The sequence below is a fragment of the Neospora caninum genome, chromosome VIII, assembly GCF_000208865.1.
Source record: "Neospora caninum Liverpool complete genome, chromosome VIII".
NCBI lineage: Eukaryota > Apicomplexa > Conoidasida > Eucoccidiorida > Sarcocystidae > Neospora > Neospora caninum.
In genome coordinates, this window is record NC_018395.1 from 4,513,644 (window position 1) to 4,535,061 (window position 21,418).

Consider the following 21,418-nt stretch of genomic DNA (forward strand, 5'->3'; position numbering starts at 1 on the left):
GGACCAGCTTTTTTCGACAGTCAAATTCTCTTCGCCGACGCCACCACGTGGCATGTTTTTCCCTTCTTTTTCTTCTTCTGTTTTTTTTTTCGTGCTTCTCTTTCCTCTTCTCCGTTTTCCTCTTTTTCTCTCTCCGTTTCTCCTTTTCGCTTTTCTCTCTTCTCCATCCTTTTCTTCCCTTCCTCTTCCCACCTGCAGGCCTCCCCAAAAGAGCCCACAGACGCGAGTGTCTCGGCACAGCGCCAACCTCTCTGGTTTCAGCTCTTCCTAGTTCCACTTGTTTTTTCCGGATCTGACCTTTCCCCCTTCTCGCCTTCGAGTCACGAGGCCTGTTCGCCCCTTCTACATTCTCCGGCGCCGCGTTTCTCCTCAATTCCTTGTCTCTTCCCTTCTCTCTGGGCCGCTTCTCTCCACCGAGAAAAGACGGCGCTCCTCGACTTCTCCGTTTCCTCCATGGCTTCCGCGCCTGCAGGCACAGGGTCGGCAGACCCTCAGTCCGCCGCGTTCAGGAACAAGCGCAAGAAGAGAGACGGCGTGCGTGCGTCAAAGGACGTGGTAGCTTCTGCGCCCGGCTCTGCGTCTCCGGCCTCTGCCTCTCTGGCGCCCAAGAAGAAACACGACCCGCGCTTTTGTGCGCACGCGGATCGCCGCTTTTTGCTTGAGAAACTGCTTCCGTCCACCCAGCAAAGGCTCTCCTCAGGAGCGAAGAAGGCCGTCCAGGCGCCGGTCTCTCGCGGAAAGGAGAAAGATGGGAAACGCGTGAAAAAGGTCGAGGCGGGGGGTGTCGACGGAGACGACCCCGACGAGGTGAAGGCGCGAGGCAGCCGAGGCGGGAGCGGAAAGGCGGAAGCAAATCACTCAGTTCGCGCCTCTCTAGCAACAAGTTGGGAAAATGATGAACGGTTCTCAAGGATCTTCACGGACGACGCCTTCGCGAAGGGCGGCGCCATCGGGAAAGTCGACAAATTCGGCCGCAGCCTCGCAACAGAGAAAAAGAAAAAGAACGCCGGAGAGGCCACGCTTCTGAAAGGCAAAACAAAGCTGCAGAAAGGACGGAAAGCAATCGAAGAAGCGGAGGAAGACGAGGAAGAGGAAGACAAAGAGGAAGCAGACGAGGAGGAAGCAGACGAGGAGGAAGCAGACGAAGAGGAAGCAGACGAAGAGGAAGCAGACGAGGAGGACGCAGACGAAGAGGAAGAAGAGGAAGACGAGGAAGAGGAAGACGAGGAAGAGGTCGACTCGTCTTCTGAGAGTGAGGAAGATGCAGAAGAGGGTCCGTCTGTATGGGAGAAAGACGACGATGACCTGGTTATGGTAAGACGCGTTGCTCCCAGGGTTGCCGGTTTTTTGGTGCCACTGCAGACCAGTGGTGACTCGTCTTCCAACGTTTCGGTTTCCTTTGTTCCTCGGGCGTGTGTCGCCCGCCCGATCCCCTCTTGCACACTTTTTCTGCGTCTGCTCGCGTTCATTTTGTTTCTTTGGCTGCAAACTCCTGGCTTCTTGTGTCCCGCCTCCTCAACCACCCTCCTGTGTGTGCTTCTCCTCCGTCCTCTCCCTCTGGCTGTCGTCAGCATTCCGCACTTGGTTTCTTCCCAAGTTCTTCCGGCCGTCTCACTTGCAGCCTGCCGTGCCTCGCCGAAACACAGATTCTCTCTCACCCTGACTGTGGGGTGTTTCGGTCGTTTGTGATACCTGTAATGATGTGGAGTACAAAGGTCATTGCAACTAAAAACCAAAGTTACAAGATGAAGTTAGATTTAGAGCACAACCCGATAAAAGACAAGGTGTCTTTGCTCAAGAAGTTGAAAGTATTCTTCTGCGGCTTTCGTCTCGGGTGTCCCGGCTCGTTTTTACGTGTGCAGGGCGAGGAGGCGTCGAGGCGGATTGCCGTGATGGGGCTCGAGTGGGAAAACGTTACCGCGAACGACTTGCTGCTCGTGTTCCGGTCCTTTGCGCGCGACTTCGCTGCGGGAGCGTCTTTCGGTTCGGCGAAGAAGGCGAAAGAAGAAACCGAACGCGCAGAAGCTCAGGGCCGGAGACCGCGAGGCACGCCCGAAACGATTGTACAGCGCGTCGCCATCTACCCTTCCGACTTCGGTCTTGAGCGCATGAAGATCGAAGCCGTGAAAGGGCCTTGCATTGTACGCGACAGAGACACAGCGTCTGCCCAGAGGCACTTTTTGATCCGCATCTGGAGCCAAGCGAGAGACGCGCGCACGCGCGTTTGCTCCCACTGTTTTCGAAACGTGTGCTGACGGCGGGAGCGTTGCCGCAGGCTCGGCTTTCCTTCGATTCCTCTTGCTCACACCCGGAATGAGCGTCGCTTCGCGCGCGCCTCTCTGGGCGCTTTCTTCTCCCTGGGGCGCGCCGGCGGTTGGCCTCGCGCTGTCGTCCCCTCCGTCGTTCGTTGCTGTCTCTTTCGCTACTTCTCTTTTTTTCTGATTTTCCTCTGTGTTTCTGCCTCTCGCGTCGCTGCCTCGCGCGTGATGTGTCGGCCCTCGTGTGCTCACGTGGCTTTCGTCAGACTGCATTGCTGCGCTCGCCTGCTCCTCTATGCGTTTCTCCAGGACTGGGAGAGCGTCGAGGGTCGCCGGAACCGCATGCAAGCTGGCGGCGAGAGCTGCAGCCCAGACGAAGAGGAACAGGAAAACGCAGGGAGCGAGGAGAACGAAGAAGCGAATGGAAGTCAGGACGCGGGAGAAGCGACAGACTCCGAGAAAGGCGAGGATGACAAGAGCGAGAAGGAAGGAGACGATGGCGAAGCAACCGGCGACGAGGCAGGCTTCGATGGATCCTCAGACGATGACGAGGAGATGAAACCGACGGAGGAAGAAGAGATCCTTTACAATGAGGCCCTCCGAAAATACCAAAAAGAAAGATCAAGGTACGGCGCCAATCGCTCTTGGTTTGCGTCGATATAGATAGGGCTACACAGTTCTCGATAGATAGAGATATACAGAGCGATCCAGATGGACAGAGATCGATATCGACAGGTACAGATTGGATAGGCAGATGGGATAGGTAGATCTAAAAGCGTAGCAGGCTACAACAGGATGAACGTATATATATATATATATATAATGTTGTGGAGCTACCGCAACCCTTTCATCGTCTCCCACGTTCGTTGGCTTCACGGTTGGTTCGAGTTCACACTAACGGGCCCCAGGATTGGGCTGTCGACGCCTGGTGGCAGTGTTTGCCTTTGTCTTTTCTGTTTCCCCCCTTTCCCACGTCTTTGCGTCCTTTGGGATCACGCGCCGGTGTACGTACACTTCCAAGTGTGCACTCTGCTCGCATCCTCTGTAGCACCGAGTCTCTGTTCCGAACACTTTTATCATTTGTCGTTTGCATGCTCTTCTGTCCGCGTTCGTCCGCATGTTTGCGAGGTCGCCTTGTGTTGCCGTGTCGCGTGGACGCTACCGACGGCGCCTGCCGTTTTCTGTGCACGTCCCTTTCCAAATCTTGAAAGTCTGTCTGGCGCCTTGCGTTCTTTCTCTCTCGCTGCATGCGCCTGTGAGTTCCGGTCCCCGACTTTCATCCGCGCTCGCAGAAAGCTCGCGTCGGCAGAGAATACTTTATCCCGAGGAAATCGAACCAGGACTAGTCGATTTCGTTCGTTTCCTAAGTGTATCAGCAGCGTCTTTCACTCAGAGCACATACTGCGCCTACAGACACTTGACGCCAAGGCATTTTGGAACAGTGTTCTCTCCCCGAGTGGTGGTTCTTTTTTCGCAAACAGGTACTACTACGCCGTCGTCGAATTCGACTCCGTCGCCTCGGCGAAATTTTTCTACGACGAGTTGGACGGCTGCGATATTGTGAGGTTTCTCTCCAACCCCGAAGCGTTGCCTGCGATTTTTAGCCAATCTCCTTCTTTTCCGCCTTTTCTCTCCCGATGGAGGCGCCTCACTTGAGTGGTTTTCGCCCGCTTCGCCGCCTATCCGATGGCTGCGATGCTCGCCTTCACTGTCCCTTCTCAGCACGGCACGCCTCTTCTCTCTCGTCCTTTATTTTCTCTTCATCTTCTCCCGCGTCATGTATTTCGGCGTCTTTTGTCTCTTTGTCCTACGCGGTTGCTGTTGCGGGCCTTCTCGTTGTCCTTTTCCTGCTTCCCTCCTTTCTCGGCCTTCGCTTCTCTTTTGCTTGTGGGGCGGCTGCGATTGCCAAATTGGCCGCGAGGGGTTAGTGCGACGCGTGTTTCCATTCGCGCGTTCTCCCTCCGCGACTTTCGGTGGGGCTGCTTGACACCCGCGTTCGGCACGGGTCGCTCCTTCTTCCTCTTTCCTCTCCTCCCCTTTCCCTCTCTTTCCTCTCCTCCCCTTCCCCTCTCTTTCTGATGCCTCGCCTTTCCCTCTCTTTCCTCTCCTCCCCTTTCCCTCTCTTTCTGATGCGTCGCTCCTTCTTCCTCTTTCCTCTCCTCCCCTTCCCCTCTCTTTCTGATGCCTCGCCTTTCCCTCTCTTTCCTCTCCTCCCCTTTCCCTCTCTTTCTGATGCGTCGCTCCTTCTTCCTCTTTCCTCTCCTCCCCTTCCCCTCTCTTTCTGATGCCTCGCCTTCCCCTCTCTTTCCTCTACTCCCCTTTCCCTCTCTTTCTGATGCGTCGCTCCTTCTTCCTCTTTCCTCTCCTCCCCTTCCCCTCTCTTTCTGATGCCTCGCCTTCCCCGTCTTTTCTTTCCTCTTGTCGCGCCACAGCGGCCTTTCTGCCGCACACTACGCGGCACCGCGCAGGTGTGCATGCGATCCCCAGAGCCCATTTTCTCGCCGTTTGTGTTTCCTCTCTGCAGTCCTTCGCGCTTGACGGCCTCGACCTTCGCTTCATCCCCGACGACCTCGAGTTCCCGCACTCCCCCACCTCTGTGTCCACGCTCTCTGCGCAAAAAGGCGAAGAAGGCCGCCTCGCCGACGAGGCTGCTCTCCTCCGCTACGAGCCGCCGCCTGCGGCTAGCACCGCTCTCCGACACAGCCGCGTCAAGTGCACGTGGGACGAAACGCCGATGGAACGCACGAAAATGCTCACTCGCAGGTGAGACTCTCTGGAGCCTGCAACTCACACACACGCACATGGCAAAACCCCTTTCTGTTCCGTTCGCGAGAAAAGAGGACCAACCGCCACCCACGCGTCTGGCCATGCACGTCCGGATAGAGGGAAGATGCCTGCACACGCGCACCCCTTCGTGCATGCATGCGGCCAGACCATTGTCACAATACATGTAGATAGTCATATCTATATAACTATATATACATATATATACATCAATCTATATATACATATACATATCTATATATATACATATATACCTATCTGCATATATATATGAATATATATATATATATATATATGCATGTATATGTACTGGTTTGTATGATTTGGGGGCCTCTGGAGTCTGCTGTAGGGGTTGGCTGCCCCAAGCATTGTTCAGCTACTTTCTGTGCTTCCTTTGTGTCTCTCAGATTTACAGAGAAGGAGCTGAGAGATCTCGACCTCAAAGAGTACCTCGCGTCCTCCTCTTCGTCCGAAGACGAGTCAAGCGGTCCAGACGGGCGGCGATGGAAGTTGACGGAGTCGAATCTCCAGGCGTACCGACGCCAGCTTCTCGGAGTGAGTCCGTGGTGTGGTTTGCAGGTTTTGCGCCTTGGTTTTCCGTCCAGCGTTTTCTCTCTTCTGGGTTGCCCTCCATTGCCGCTGAATTGTGGACAACGCCGACGCATTGACGCGGCAGTCACTCTGTCAAGATTTTTTCCTCCCACAGCGCTTCCCGGTTAAGAGGAGACAAACAACCGCCAAGGAAAAGCCGGCGAACGAGAGAGAAAGCGAAAGCGTTTCTGCCCCGCCTTCGTCACCTAAAGATGAAAGTGATTGACTGTCCTTACTCAGTGTGGCGTCACACAAACGCCCAGTCCCTCGCGTGCAGGTGTCTCCGTAGGCCTCTTTATAGTTAGATGTGTAAACCCCGTGCATGTACATTTATATACCCTACGCCCGTTACGTATTCATCTCTGTAGATAATTGAAAATATGGATGTAGTTCCAATTCTCCTTCCACAATGTTCACGTTGGGTTTTTCTGGACTTTCACCATATCCGCTCGCTCTCTCTCTTCATCCTCAAACGCGTTTTCTGGGAAACGTATTTCCCGCACTCACCCGGTGTTTGCGCTGGAGAAGGCTGCGACTTCGGGTTTTGCGTCCGCCGTTTGTCCTTTCTGATCTCGCTTTCGAGTGCTGTCTCGGGTGCGCTCTGCAGGACGCGGCTGACTTGTCTTCAGACAGCGAGAACGACGCCTCGGAGGACGAGTCAGAGGGCCCGGGCGCCTCTCGACAGCCTGCCTCGAAGTTGCAAATCAGCTTCGAAGGCGAGTTGGAAGCTTTCGGCCTCTCAGCCGACGAGGCCGAGACCGACAGACCCGACGGCATCACCGAAGGGTGAGGCGAGAGCGCCGACGCAATGGCGCGTGGCCGCTGAAAAAGCTGATCTCCTGGGATTCGTTTCGCTTGCTCTTTTTTGCTCTTCTTCATGAACTTCTGCGCCGACTCTTTTCATGCCGTTTGGCAGACGCTCATGCGCGTTTTTGCGTACAGTGTGCCAGGCGATGCTTCCTCAAACACAAGGCAAACGCCTCTCTCTCCTGGTGAACTATCCTGTACCGGAACGTGTGTATACTCGCATGCCTTCATACACCGTATATATATATATATATATGTCGATATATAGATATATACACAGTTCTATGTATATATGCAAGTGCATGCATATCTGCGCCTATATATATATATATATATATATATATGTACATGTTGTTTGTCGGTGTCATTGCGCAAGATTTCGCGTGTGTGGTGTTGGTGTTTTCGGCTCGAGCTGTGCATTGCACAGAACGAGAGTTGTAACAAACAGTTATTATTTGTGATTCGCTCATGTCTCTTTGAAGCGACGAGAAAGCCTGGGAGGCGTATGTACACCGGAGCAAGAAGAAAGAGAAGGAACAACGAAAGCGCGAAGCACGAAAGGTATGTCCTTCCCTTCAGAACAACGCTCCCCAGCAGATTAGCGATAGACAGAATTCAAAGGCAAAATGCGTATGTTTATATATATATATATATATATATATATATATATAGTGATGTCTGTGTGCGCGTGTCCGTGCGTCTGTGATCCCGTCGGTGACGCGATCCGTAGTTTCGACGTTCGGAATTAGGAGTGGCAGTAGAGACAAATTCGATTTGTCTTTGCCGTGTCTCAAGTTCGTTATGTTGAGATTCGTCTTCGCAGCCGTCGATTCTGTGCGCGTGGCCACATTGTCCAGTTGCAGGTAGCTCGCGTGGAACTAAGCGGGACGTCTCGCGATTCCTGCTTTTGTCTCTGTGGACACAGGTTCCTGTTTCGTTTCAGTGCCTTCCCCCCTCTCTCCCTATCTCCCTCCTCCCCTCTCTTCTCGAATCTCTGCTCTTCGCCTCGTGTCCTTCCCTGTCAAGCATCGGAGTGTACTGCGCTGTTTTTGCATTCAATTTCTTTCCTCGCCTTTCCCAGGAAAAGCCCAAGGCATAGACCAGACGACTACTTTTTCTCTCGTTTGTTGCGCGCACCCTGCGGTCTTTTCTCTGCCTCACAGAGACGAACTCTGGAGGTCCACGCTCGCCCTTCTCTCCTCTCGCGTTCCGTCTCCCGGTTTTTCCTTTGCTTTGCTGCCGGGGCGTCCTCTCTGCGCGCGTTGGAGGCTACAGCCCCATCTTTGTCCATCCTGCATTTTTTTCATCTCGCGTTTTTTCTTCTCGTTTTCAGTTTGAGGCTGCCCGCGCCGCAGCCGACGAAGAGGACGACGCGGACGAGGACGAGGAAGGACAAGCAAAGAGGACAGAAGGCCAGCAGCGGCGAGACCGCCGCGAGCGAGGCAAGAAGGTAGGTCGAGGGAGGGAGGGCGCGTTTGTTACTGCATGCGCCATGTCGCGTTTTTCTTGCTTGTCGTCACGAAGTGTGTTGTGAACCGCCTTGTCGCTGCGATATTCAAGCCGGCAAGCATCATTTCGGCGACAAGATGGTGCATCTATCTCCAGTCGTTTTTTGAAAGGAGGCTCAACTGCAGTGTGCCTTGCACGGATCGGTTTCCAGTCTCGTGGCCGTTTGTATCTTGCTCGGCTTTTACGAGCTTTTCCCTTCAACACAGCCCCATTGTCTGTGCTGCGTTTTCTCTGATCATCCTGTTCTCGCCTGCCGTGGGTGTTCGCTTTCTCCACGTGTGCTCCGCCTTTTCTCTCCGTTCGTCCACCGAGGACTGCGTCGTTCCGCCCGTTCGTTTCCACCGTATTTACACGTTTCTGTTAATCTCCAGCTCACACGTCCGGTCTCGGCTTCGTCTCGTGCGTTGTCGTGCGCAGACTCTCTTTCTCTTGAGCATCGCTTGTCCCTCCTTTCTCTTTCTTCTGGCCTTTTTCTTGCCTTGTCGTTTTCTCTCCTGAGCTCTCTCTCCACCCTTTTCCACTGTCTCCTCCAACCTGTCCTTGAGTCGCGTGCTGTTCCCTCTCTTCGCCCTGCGATCTTTTCGTCCTTCCCGTGCACGTACGGTGCTTTGCAAACACATCCCCCCTCAGCGCTCTCTTCCGTTGCTTCGTCGCTCATGTCGCCTCTCATGTCTTTTCGTTTTCTGCGTTTTTCCTTGGCATGTCTCCTCTCAGTTTCCCCTCTTCTCCGGCGCAGTCTCCAGCGACGAGGCCCCGTCCTCGCAGGACGAAGACTTTGACGGGGAACACGTCGAATCACAGATCCTCCCACGAAGGCAGGCCAAGCAAGCCGCCGTCTCGATGAAATCGAAAGGCGCGAAAAAAAGTGCAGAGAAGAAAGACGACGCCTCAGCGCAAAGCAAACACAAAAAGGAAGACGCCACGAAGGCAGAGCTCGAGCTTCTCACACTTGGACATGATGAGGTAAGACAAGCAATGTAGATATATATAGGTGTATGAAGGCGGCCGCGAAATATATATATATATATATATATATATATGTTTGCATGCATGTGCATGCACTTGTGTGTGTGTGTGTGTATGTGCAGTGGTAGATGCAGACGTAGATCAATTGTTTGAGGTTTAAAAATAAGAGTGGTATCTAGAGTAGCCTCCCCGCGTTCTGCTTTGTGGCGAAGCGTTTGGCGGCCTTTTGCACTTGCGCGTGCTGTTCTCTCTCCACGGTGTCGCGCCTTCTTAAGCCTTTTATCCATCGACTTCTCTTCAGTGTGCAATGTCTCCTTCGTCGCGGCTCTCTGCCCCGCTTCCGCTCCTCGTTTTTGCCAGTCTTCACTTCAGACATGCACTCGTTCACTCTGTCTCTGTGTTGCCACTCTCTATCCGCTGGGCAAGCAGTCGTCGCTTCCAGTTTTCGCTTCTCTCGACGTCCGGGGTTCTCGCCGATCTGGGCGAGAGCGTCGCTGTGAAGACTGCGCTTTCGGAATGAATCTGTGGATGGAGAGGTCCAGCGGAAAAGAAAACCAGCAGAGAAGAGAGTGACCGACAATGGAGCTAACCCGAGCCTTTGGAGATGTCTGTGTGTGTGGGCTCTCAGGAAACGCGGCGGCACTTCGATTTGCGTGACGAACTGCTCAGTCGCCCGAGCAAGAGAAAAGCGAAGAAAATGAAACGCATGCGCGAGCAGGAGCCTGAGGCGGGTCCGACGGAAGCGTCCTCGTTCAAGGTACCAAAGCGTAGAAAAAGCATTCGCATCTTGGTTTCCCGTTTCCCTTCCGTCTGCTCCCACGCTGTCCTCCCAAGAGTCAGCCTCGTGTATAAGGCGAACCCGTTCCAGGCCTGCGGGAGGGGGGGGAGGGCGCGCCTGTACGCGGCTTCGACAAACGCCAGCGAGTTTTCTCTTTCCAATGTCTCTCTTTTGCGTCTCTTTTCCCTTCCAGATCGACGTTGACGACGACCGCTTCTCGCGCCTGTTCTCGAATCCGGAATTCGCCATCGATCCCACGAATCCAAATTTCAAGGTAGGCTCTTTTGCTTCCCAGAGCCCCTCACAGCTGTCGCATCTCATCGCTTCCAAGGGCTCCCGCCTGCGTGGAGAGGGGAAGTGACCAATCGTTTCCTCCTGCGTGCGTGTCTGCCTCGTGACTGTGCTTTCAGAAAACTGCGGCGACTGACGAACTCCTCCGAGTGAAGCGCATGCGCAGCTCCAAGCTCCAGTTCGCCCACCTCAAAGCCGCCAAACGGGCGGCTGTCTCTGGCGCGGAAGCTGCGGAGACGAAGTCGAAAGGCGGCGACGCGGCGGGGAGTCGCGCCGCTGGGGAGGTCCGAGGGGCTCTAAAACCGGCTTCTCTCGGCGTTTCACAATCAGGATCTGAAAAGGCAGGGAAGGGGAAGGCGGCGAAGCAGAAAGGAAAGGGATTCACGCTGTTCGCCAATAACCCCCGGTAGAAGGCGAGGCTTGCGAAGATCAACGCGACGCATGCAGGGACGCGTGGACTTAAAACCGGGTCAGGGGGTAGAGTGAACGTGTGTTGGAAAAAGACAGCGCCTCTTCTGTCTCTGCATCTTCTCATTCCCTTGCACGTTTCGTGGCGGCCCTCAAGCTCGTCTACGCTGTGGTCCTCGGGGCGCCGTGTTCAGGGCTTGTTCTTTCCCGGTTTCGGTTTGTTTTCTCCGTCGAGTTGCAGCTGCAGATTCTGGCGACCTCGTGCCTTCTGTTCGTCTGTGCTGTCTGGTAAATTCGTCTCTTTGCTCAAAAGCGCCTGTCCAGAAATGCAGAAGTCTGCCAAACCGAAAAGAGCGAGACAAGGGAGATACACTCTCGCATCTCAAGCGGACCCTCTCCGGGAGAGCACATGGTTATCTTTGCAGCCAGGCATGCCGATCCACGAGCTCGCCTCTTGTCAAACCTGGCCTCTTCCTGCACGCTGCAACGCGCCAAGGTGTTTCTTGCCTGGCTACATTTCTTTCTCCCTAAAACATGCACTCGGGAGTCAGCTTTCTCTCGGCGCCTCTGTATCTCACAAGCGCTGAAGTGCGGTGCGTGGCTGCGAACAGGAAGGTAGCAAGTCGCGAGGGACAGCGGCAAAAGAAAAGCCGTGTTCTGCACTTTTTGCGAACTGCTTTGCGAACGAGCGGCAACACGGTGTGACACACACAGGCAGGATTCAGAAACAACTCCTGAAGAAGGGAAAAAGAGTTCTGACACACGCGTTTTGTCCGCTCACATGTCACTTTACATGGAGGCACTCTCGTTACCGACGTGTGTATACAGTTACACGTCTTTATATACACGTAGGTTTCAATACGCAGACGGAGATGGCCTTGCCACATGATCTTGCAGAGACATCCCCAGCCGTTTCTGTTGTCACTCCCGCATGCTGAGAAGGTATGCGGCATATGTGGAAGGGTTGAGGCCGAGCCTTTCGAGATGCTCATCGCGTCAGTCTCGCCGTCCGTATCCTTGCTTTTCTTCCACGATGCCACTATCGGTCCTGGACTCTGTGCCTGTTTCTTTCCGTGGCGCGGTGCGAACAAAGGCTCCTCGTCGACTTTCTGCCTCCCCAGCCCTAACGCTTCTTCCCGAGACTCGCCTCTCTGTATCTCTTTCTCGCTCTTTTTGCCTTTCTCTCTCTTCCTCTTTCTCTCTGTGGCTGTTTATCGTCTCTCAAGGTCCTTTCCACCGTGGTTTCAAAGGCGTGTTTTCTCTTGTGCCTGGGGCTCCGAGCGGCTTGGTTCTGGCGGTCGCTGGCGAAACTCGAAGTTCTTGCGCGAGTCGGGCCGCAGCGCCTTCCGCGTTCAGGACGGCTTCTCCATTCTTTCTCACAATTGCGGGTGGCGGCGCGGAAGGCGCGTTGCGCCAAGCGCAGTTGTCTCTCTCTCGTTCTCGCCCCTCGCCGAAGCACGCATCGCTTGCGCCCCGGAAGCTCGGTCGCGTCTCTCGAGGCGAGAGAAGAGGGCTCGAGGCAAAGAGGTGCGCGTCCAAGTCGGCTAGCCGCGGCCCGAGCTCTGGGCTCGGAGTCTGCGAGAAGGGAAACTCGCGAGAGAGTCCCGTCGTCGCTGGACCTCTCGCGTCCGAGTCGCTGTTCCGGGAGACGCCCCGGGGCGGACGACGCAGGGGGATCCCAGAAGCCGCCTTTGGAGCGAAAGAGACGCCTTGGAACTGCCGAGTCTCGTGCTCTCTTCCCGACTTCCCACTTGGCACGCGGAGGGGCGGTACCCCGACCCCTCGGAACTTCAGCTTGCTTCGAGACGCGTGGTCTGTCGAAAAAGGTCCCGTGAGGGAAAGCGCCTCGTCGCCGAGGTCAGACGCGTCTCCACAGACTCGCGATAAGGGAGCAGACCGGCTAGAAGCCTGTTCGCATCCGAACAGATCCGGCTCAGAGGACGCCTCGAGTTTGAGACGCAAAGAGCGAGGAGACTCCACACCAGGACGGTCCCGCGGCGAGAGACGCGGACGCGACAGGTGGGCGGAAGGCCCGCGTTGGCCTCCCTTGATGTCTTCCTGGGCACGAAGAATAAGTTGGTTGAGGTACGCCAGAGCTGGATCTGCCTTCGTCGCGCCTTCCCGCCGTGTGCGAGCCTGCGCCGGCCTCACCTCACTGTCCAAGGGATGACAGCTCTCAACGACACCCCAGGATCGACCGTGGCTGCGCTCCAGGCCTCTGCCGGGTCTTCCTCCCAAGGCGCCGCTGAGCTCGCCACCCTCGCTCCACATTGCCACGCGCCCCATCTCCGCGGCTTCTCTTCTTTGTGGAAAGGCCGCAAAGTTCTCAAGCGCGTCTTCGTCAAACTGCATGCAAGACCCGTCGAAACTGTTGAGCCTGAGCGGGTTCCCGGTTTCCCCGTCCGCCTGGCGGCCGCTGCCTCGGGGGTCGTAGGGCCGAGCTCCTCGCCGAAGAAAAGCCGCGGCGTGGGGAAACACGCGGTCCTCTTCCAAGACGGTGACGTCTCCCACGGTGTCTCGGAGCGCCGCCTCGACCGCCTGGCGTCCAGCGTCTAAGCGGAGCTCGAGATGCTCCAGTTCAAACCGTTTTCTCGTCAGCTCTGGAAGCTTCAAGTTCTGGAAACGCGCGAGATCCTGCGGAACGGCGCCGGAAGCAGAACCGACACAGGCAGGCCTTCGCGCGTCTTTGCCGCGTGCCGCTTCGCTGCGCTCCGAGTCCGAACCCAAAGGCGCCTCTGCAGACGCGAAAAACCGCCTCGAAGTTTCCCAATCGCCGTCTCCCGGAGAGGCCTGCCGCAGAACCAGATCTGTGGAGTGGGCTGGGCCGTCCTCTCGGTCACCCTCTCGGCTCAGGCAGTCGCCTTTGGCGTTCTTCTCTCGCGCGCGCGACGCGGCGCGGGGTAGCAGTGCACTGCAGACGACTTGCGAGGTCAACTGGTGTGCAAGGACGTCAGGTTTCTTTCCTTCCTGGTCAGATCCCTCCGCTAGCTGCGGCCAACCGCGCCGCTGCTCGGCATGCCCGCCGGCCCGCCCAGCCCCGCTGGCCTCCAGCGCCTCGGGGTTCCAGCGCGCGTCCACGCCGCCGCCGTCCTGAGGCAGTCCTTTCTCCGGACCTTCCAAGGCGCGCGGTGCGGGCGCGGGCGGCAATCTTTGAGCAGCGACGGTGCTCTGTTTGAGCGTTTCGGGCTCCAAATGGTACACGACAAAGAAACGCAGTTCGCGGATCAGGCGCTCCAAGTAACAAATGTACTGCCGAGACGCACGCAGCTGATCCTGAACTTCAAACAGACGCGTCGCGGTGACATTGAGGTCGGTGCGCGTCGTCTGCAACAAACTCTCGAGACGAAACATTTCGCTGTCTCGCTCCTCCTTGCGCTCCTCCATCGTCTCGTCCCGTTTCTTCAACTCCGAGTACGCGGCGCGCAGGCGGTCCAGCTCCGTCTGGGAACCGAGAAAGAAAAACGCACGGAAACCGCTCACACATTCTTATTTCAAAGCCACGCGACCGTCTTGGATGTGACTACCGCGCTGACTATATACATGGCAACAGTGCTTCATACGCATGTACACACTCGTTACTCTTCCACCCGGCACATCTACATAACCACATACATTCATATATATAGATATATATATTGCAGTACTTATGCATGTATGCATACGCTTTTTGTGCCCACGTGGAAAGACGACGGTCAATTTACCTGGAAAAACGCGCATTCTTTCTGCAGTCGGAAGCGGGTTTCCGCGGACTGGCGGAATTCCTCTTCACTGCGTCTTTCCAGGCGCTTGAAATCTTCCTCGCGACTGAGGGCGGCTCGTCGGGAGGCCTCCAGTTTCCCAGAGAGTTCTTCGTTTTCCTTCCCCAGCTCTCGCAGACGCGCGTCCTTCTCGGCCAGCTCTTCGCGCCGCCGTTCCAGGGCCGCCTTCAGATGGAGGATCTTTGGAACAGAGAAAACAGGAGACAGGAGAAACCAGGAAGAAGCTAAAAAACGGACTGCCTCCGGACGAGATCCTAAGCTTCCGACGACCGATGCGTCGAGTGCTGAGGCCGGAGGGGCGTCCACGTCGGCATGCAGACGCCTCTCGAAAAAAAACGCTCGCTCCGTGACCGCACGCACACCATACACTGGGAAGAACGCGGCGGTGCCCTCCGCGGCCCCGCGTCATTCCTAAACAGATCTGGCGAAAAGCGAAGCAGAAGTCGAAAGACACAGATTGGGCACAAGGCGACCGCACACTGTTCGCTCCCTATTAGGGAGTCGCCTCGGCTACGCTCTCAAGAATTTGGACGTTGAACACAACTAAGAGTCCCAGCAGTTCCATAGGAAACGGGGTTCCTTCCGCTTTTTCTCTTTGCTCCTTTCGAGGACTCGCTCACCTCTCGGAATTCGTTGCTCTGTGTCCCTGCATGCTGGCACAAGTCTGCGCGCGCCTGCTGCAAGAGATTGGCCTTTTCAGCGAGAAGCTCTTTCAAATGGAGGCTCTTCCGCTCGAGCAGCCGCGAGTCATTCTCCAGGAGGGCTGAATAGAGTCGCGCAGAAGCTGAGGGCGGCAAGTGATCGCCTACGGGGAAAGCGAGCCCGCGACTCCCTGGAGACAAGTCGCCTTCTGCGAGACAGGAAAAGCAAATGTGCAAAAATGGTAGCACAAAAAAGGGCAGAACGGGACACAAGTAGTCACGCAGTGCTGGAACCGGAGGCATGGCGAGACAGGCATCTCCAAAAGGGAAAGGGAAGCTGGAACTGGCCTTTCAGGAATAAAACAGCGAAGCGAAATGCGTCGTGGGTCAGGGATTCTATTCTGTGACGCGCGTCTGCTTGACTTTCCTCGTCGGCTGATCGGCCATTTTGCCCCTTTTTCTCGAGCAAAAGAAACGCTACAGCGAAGACAACTCGACCGGGCGCCTCCGAAAAAGGGATTTCGCGCAAAACACCGCGCTCTCAGCCACACAAGGCAACACTCAGCCGGAAGGATCCAAACAGCGTCTCTCTTCCTGCAGGATACTGGAAACGTTTCTTGCCACTTTCCGCTCCTCCACAGTCCACCTGGGCTAGCCGCTTCCCCTACGCTCCTTGGTTCATACCTTGTCTCTCCTCTCGTCCCACTCCCCTCCTTTCGGTCCGTCGCTTTCCTGCCGTAACTTCTCCCTTTTGCTCCTTCGCGGCTTTCCTCTTGCCTCATTTTCGCCTCCCATTCTCATTCCTTTTCGTTCACTACGTCCGTCTTCAGATTCACATGCTTCTGTTTGCCCTCTGCAGGGGGCTGCCTGTCTCCCTCCGTCACCGCTTTCCCTGCCTCCTTCCCTCCTTCGTCTCTCTCCCTTCTAGTGTGTCTTGCTCGCCTCACCTTGCCGATTTCGACGAATGCCGCCGCGACCAGGTCCGGCAACGGATTCTCGCGGTCTGTCGACAGCCTGGAGATCCAGGCGCTGAGGATCTGTTTGGGGGGCTAGATCATCCTGTTCAAGAACATCGGTTTGCAGGCTCCGCAACGTGGTGTCCCTCGAGAATTGAAGTCCGTCTGCACGCATGGTGCACGTGCCTGCGCTCCCCCCCTCGTCTGCGTTGACTCTCGCGAGACTTTCCAGCCGTTTTGAAGGAGGCGCAGAACGAAACGGCTCGCTTGCCCAGCTCTTGCTTCGAGAGGCCTCCGCCGCCTGCCTCACTTCTCTGCCTGTTTCTCGGCTCCCCACTAAGGCCGGAAGGGACGGCTCTGGACACGCCGTGGCAACTCCTCCGACCGTACGCCCACTGTGGCTAGGGAGTGGTGAGCTTCTCCTTTCTTTGGACAGGGCGTCTCTCGCAGCCTCGGTGCCCGCCTTGCTCCATGCCGCTGGGGTTCCCTCGCTCGCTCTGTCTCGTTCTGTGGCCAGCGCGCGCGGTCGCCTCGGAGAGCTAACGGGGGACTCCATCGGAGTCTGAAAGGGGGACTGGTGCGGACTGCGAACTGGCGACCGGACGGGACTCTCACCAAGGGAAGAAGAACGGCTTTTAGGGCGCGCCCGGCCGCGAAGAGAGGAGACAGAAAGAGCCGACAAGAAAGCGTCGGAAGTTGACGGGGGAGCTCGCTGGCGACTCGACCAGCGAGGCTTACAAGAATCAGAGTGGAAATAGGCGGCGCCAGTCCCGTCGAGTTGGGCCCTGTGTCCCTCCCTTCGAGAAGATGGCGGCGGCAGAGAGCAGCTGGGTACAAGCCACGTCTGCTCCGTCAGGGACTTCGCCACTGAGAGAGAGTTCCTCTCCTTCCCAGGTCGTGCCTCCGGAGAGGACAAGACACCAGACCGGGCACAAGACGGCATGATGCCGTCTCCACCCGAGGGCGTATAGAGTGGGGAAGCGTTGGAAGGAAGCGATCTGGACATTCTGGGTGAGGCACCATCGTGGACAGCCCGTCACTGTCTTCGGTCTGAGGCAAAAGCGCCCTCAAAGCCCTGTTTTCGAAGACACGCGCCGTCCGTCGATGCTCTGCAGTCGACTGCATAACACCCACAAACGCCGCAGGCTTACCATGTTTCACTGAAAAGAACCGCGATAACGGCAGCACACGCGCTGACAATCTCCCTCTGTCTAACGGCAGCACCTCCCCCTAGCGGCTAAAGCGCCCTTCTCCGAAAAGATGAACACGGGGAAAGCATAAGGCTCAAAGGCATGTCCGGGCATGTGCCAAAAGGCGCACTGGCGCGCTCTGAAGTGGGGGGGGAAAGAAGCAATGCAATCCTCATCGCAACGAGAAAGAGAAGGCAGGCCTAGTGTAGTCAAAGAGACAGCGGATGAAGGCACGAACGTGCATCTGTTCTTGTTCACCGCGGAACGAAGACACGAGGTTGGCCCAACTGAGAAAATTCCCGACAAATTACAGTGGGCAGAAGCGTTGTCGGGTCGGCGAGTACGCCGCTGACGCAGGCAAGAGCGCAGGCAAGAGGTCGACAGCTTTAAGGAGGCATACAACAACAGAAGGCAAACACAACTTCTTCGTGCGCTTTGCTCGGATAGGCAGCGAGGAAGCGGTTGAAAAGAAAGGTGAACTCGACGCCAGGGATGCGGAAACCCGACAGGTGGGCAGAGTGGGACTGTTTTTCCGTTAGTGACAGGGCACAACGTATGGAGAAAGACAGATCGGATGCGGTGACAGTTTTTGCCAGAAGCCTCGCAGTCTTGCAAAGAGCATGACGTCAGCCAGCGTTGACCAAGCTCAAGAATCAAGGAATGAGACGCCAAGGCCGTCAGGTTGCCGTTTGGATTTCCAGCATGTCGTTCATCGCTACTCTCAAGGCATATCTGGGACAGAGAAGGAACTTACAAAACTCTAGAGGACGGTTGGAAACGTTTCGTGTGCCCGTTCAACGGAAAGATGCGAAATGGAAGAAGGACTTCGGAGTCTCTCTGAAAGCACCCCGTCAGACTGCTACCCGACATCAGTCTCCAGGCAACGTTTCCGTAATTGCGTGTCTTTTTACCATGGCTTTTCGGTATGAAGCACACGGGCATGGAGGCAGGTTCTTACGCGAAGGAAAAGAGGAAAAGGCGATTCTACGTCGACTATGGGAGAGGCTCCGCGGAACGTGTAAAGGACCCAAACCGAGTCTCTCGAGAAGGCCGCTGAGTAGGCAGCTGCACTTTCCGATCAGAAGTATGGAGGACGGTTCCCTTCTCGAAGCTGTAGAGGAGCAAGTAAGTGCTGCCGCAGAGGATTGCTGGCAAGAAGAGATGATCGAAGCGGAATGGGGAGACTACGGTAACCTTTGCCAGATGTTGACTCACAGGCGGTCAAAACCAGTCAGACGGCGCGTGTTTCTCTGGAGATCGAGAATACAGGGGATGCAATAGTGCTTCATGGCACGGAATAACGGAGGGAAACCGCTGAAGAGAAGCGGAAACTATGAAATCAATTCGCCCATCATACGCCACTTCTTTGGAGAGAAGCAAGATTGAGACTGACGGTTCGGGGGGGCGTCCCGCTGTGGAACGGGCAGACAGCAAGAAGAGGGGCGGTGTCTTGTCTATCTTTTTGAGCAGGGAAGAATCATTGGAGCTTCGTTGCGGGAAAGGGCGACGTAAAGATAAAAAGAAAACGAAAACAAGGAAAGATGCACAAGATTTTCATCGCGAGGGCAGCAAATGGGGCTCAACATATCGCCCCGCTCTCCTCTTTGTCTTGTTCGGACGCTCGGTGATCCTGGCACGGCTGCAGGAACGCCGAGATCCGAGATTTATGGGAGCGGGGTAGGGAACCTTCACGGCGGGAAAAAATAGTCCTGTGTAGATCGGTATCTTGAGATCGATAGTGTTTGGAAAGAGGTGACTATCTAAAAAGAGAGCTGGTTGGCCACAAAGCACCGACACCAGCGCTAACCGAGCAAAGCATCTTACTGAAAATGGCAAAACGCCGTGTGTTCCGCGACGTTTCGTCCGTCCTGGGATGGATTCGAGACAGCCACAAACAAACCTGATACCGGCCTGCCAATCTGTTTGCATGCACGGCTGCAGGATTTTCATCGAATTGGAGCTGCTTTTGTTAAAATGGGTGTGATCCTAAACGCCTTTCCAGGAATTTTCCAGGTACATATCTTGTTGTACTGAAATTTTCAGCAGCCAGCCTTGCAGGACCCTTGTTCGCAACTCAGTATCCAGTGTTAAGTTCCAGAATTGTAAATGGACACCAGCCTTGTGACCTCCACCAGGAATGTCAGCAAAAAAGAAGAGCCTTATAGTGAAGTTGTTTCCATTCCAGCGTAAGCACGCTGCAGTGTCCTTGATACAAATTTTCCGTTCCAGAGCTAAGCACGCGGAATGCTTGCTGGATTGCCTTTCTCACAAACCTGAAAGTTGTAAAGTTATCCGATGCGAAAGAGGAAGCCCAACTCAGCTTCCGTTAAGGAACAGGAGTGGCATGTACTTTTCTCAGTGGGTCGCTTATTTGGTAGCTATCTTCCAGAAAGGTATTCACCGCTAGAGTACAACCGACATCCTGTGTCTATTAGAGGGCATCTCGGGCATCTCAACGAGGCAACAGAGAAATTGTATTTGTGCCGCGCACATCGCTGTCAGAGTGCTGTGCATAACGCCTGCTGTGTCCGCAACTGCAGGCTCACGAATCAGCCGTGTTTATCTCCTGACCGAGTGCTACCCTGGCTCCGTAGCACTATCTCAGTGAAGTTTTCACCAGTCTAAGATCACATGTAATTGCATCGGAAATCCACACCGCAAAAAACCGGCCATGCAGTAGGCGAAAGGAGAAGACTCGTCACGCGCCTTCTGCGTCCTCTTGTACCACCATCAGGCGTAGGGTTCCCGAACCCTTGCTGCCATTGATCGTTTGACGACTCTTCCCCCCCGTCGGGATTCCACAGGGGAAGTTCGTGCTCCGTTCTGATTCAGGATGGTCTAAGGCAGAAAAATTAGTCACACTCCAATTCTCCGAACCACACTGGGATGGCAACAGTTCCCCTGGTGCAACCGGGCGTCTATACAGCGTGACATGGCCGTTCCGCTCGATCTAACCATTTGCTATTTTCCTCCGGTGCCTGAAGATTGCTCGGTCCGAGTGTTTTTTCACAAGCCAAGCAAATGTTACCAGCTCCCGCTACGAGGCAGCGTGCTGCGTTGGTGGGCTTCCTCCATGGGACACAAAAGCTTGCCGAATTACAGCAGGCTGTGTCCGCATTGGAAGCCGATCTGGTTGAAGTACGTCGCCATTCCACGCGAGACCCTCTCGTGCTTAATTGTGTTTATGGGCCTTGTTGTCCTGCCAGCAAACTAAAGAAGTAGCTCTGTTGCGTCACAGAGCAGCGTCCATAGATGCTTCAGCTGCTGCGGCCACGGAGGACATAGTGGCGATCGACTGCACAATTCGTGATTTGACAGAACAGGCCCAGGAGCTGAAGACCCGTAAGCCGCATCCTGGTTTTCCGCGAATCCGTCCTCTATGCTGTCCTTCGGAAAAGGTCTGGAAACTGCAACTGAGGCTCTTGCCGCTGAAAAAACTAAGTACGGCGAAGAAAAAAAGTCAGCAAAAGATACACCTATTGTGTTTCGCCCTTTCCGACTTTTACTGGTTTGCCTCGTCAGGGAATGTGCGCAACTACACCTTCGCCTTAAAAACTGTGTTGACGACCTGCAAAAGTACGGCCTTTAGACTTCTTTTGCACTCAAGGGCGCTACATCCGTTTTAGGCGGATAAAGCAATTGCCTGAACAAAGCCATCTTGAAGAACAACAGTACGCTGTCACTCTTCTGTGGCGCCTATTTGGCATTCACTCATTACCTCATTAGAAGAGTACTGGATTGCCAATTGCGTCTGCTCGAATCGTTGAAAAAAGAGAGAGATGACCTTTCAAAGAGAGCGGCGGTCAGCCTGACATCCTCAAATACCATGAGTACCACCACCGATTTTGTTACTTTTAGGCGCTGCACGAAACTGCAACTACTGTCAACAGGGAGAAGGAACAGCTTCAGCTAGAACTGCGCTTGCTCTATCAGAGGCGCGACGCCGCTTCGAGAACAGAGCAGCACCGGCGAGAAGCGCAAATTCTCCGCGAAAGAAATGAAGCACTACGGAAGGAGATACAGGTAATGGAGACAAACCTGTCAGCTTCCTAAAGCGATTATCGGGAGCGCTGCAGGCGCGGGAGATGGAACTGGGCCATTTGCTGACCGACGCTCAAAAGCATCAGCCCATCCGTTCTCTGACACGCCCAAAGATCTCATTTTGCAGCCCTTCTATTTCTCCTGGGAAGGTCAGGTCCCTTGGTGGGTGGCCGTCAGTATCTCACACACGACAGAGAGTCGCGAGCACTACCTCGAGCTGGGACATGCCCCCAGCATCCTCCGCGCCTACGCTTGCTTTTCCTCGTCCACCGCCTCACGACGTCTGCTCCCAGGCCCCCGTTTTACAGCACTATTCTAACCCGGCCTCGCAGACGCGCACAGGCACCGACGCGGCGTCAACTGGGAAATACTCCGGGCTTCAAGCTTCCGGGGCAGGGCGCCCTGGCATTTGTTCTGCGCCTTGCCGCATCAGCCTTGCC

At 55.4% G+C, this 21,418-nt stretch overlaps 2 protein-coding genes across 2 annotated transcripts; one reads left to right on the plus strand and one right to left on the minus strand.

Annotated features, from left to right (window-relative positions):
* Positions 1 to 453: 453 nt before the first annotated feature.
* On the plus strand, positions 454 to 10,394 carry NCLIV_035720 (Predicted CDS Pa_6_6770, related; the record flags this gene model as incomplete). The annotated part of the gene is made up of 13 exons (XM_003883774.1): positions 454 to 1,314; positions 1,863 to 2,141; positions 2,568 to 2,884; positions 3,740 to 3,818; positions 4,783 to 5,021; positions 5,450 to 5,597; positions 6,241 to 6,419; positions 6,923 to 7,001; positions 7,774 to 7,890; positions 8,664 to 8,912; positions 9,544 to 9,672; positions 9,887 to 9,967; positions 10,104 to 10,394. The coding sequence occupies 13 exons, from the start codon at positions 454 to 456 to the stop codon at positions 10,392 to 10,394; spliced, it is 3,048 nt and encodes a 1,015-aa protein (XP_003883823.1).
* Positions 10,395 to 11,613: 1,219 nt separating this feature from the next.
* Positions 11,614 to 15,922, minus strand: NCLIV_035730 (conserved hypothetical protein; the record flags this gene model as incomplete). The annotated part of the gene is made up of 4 exons (XM_003883775.1): positions 11,614 to 13,833; positions 14,094 to 14,330; positions 14,771 to 15,000; positions 15,739 to 15,922. 4 exons carry the CDS (start codon positions 15,920 to 15,922, stop codon positions 11,614 to 11,616), a joined length of 2,871 nt encoding a protein of 956 aa, XP_003883824.1.
* Between the last annotated feature and the right edge of the window lie 5,496 nt (positions 15,923 to 21,418).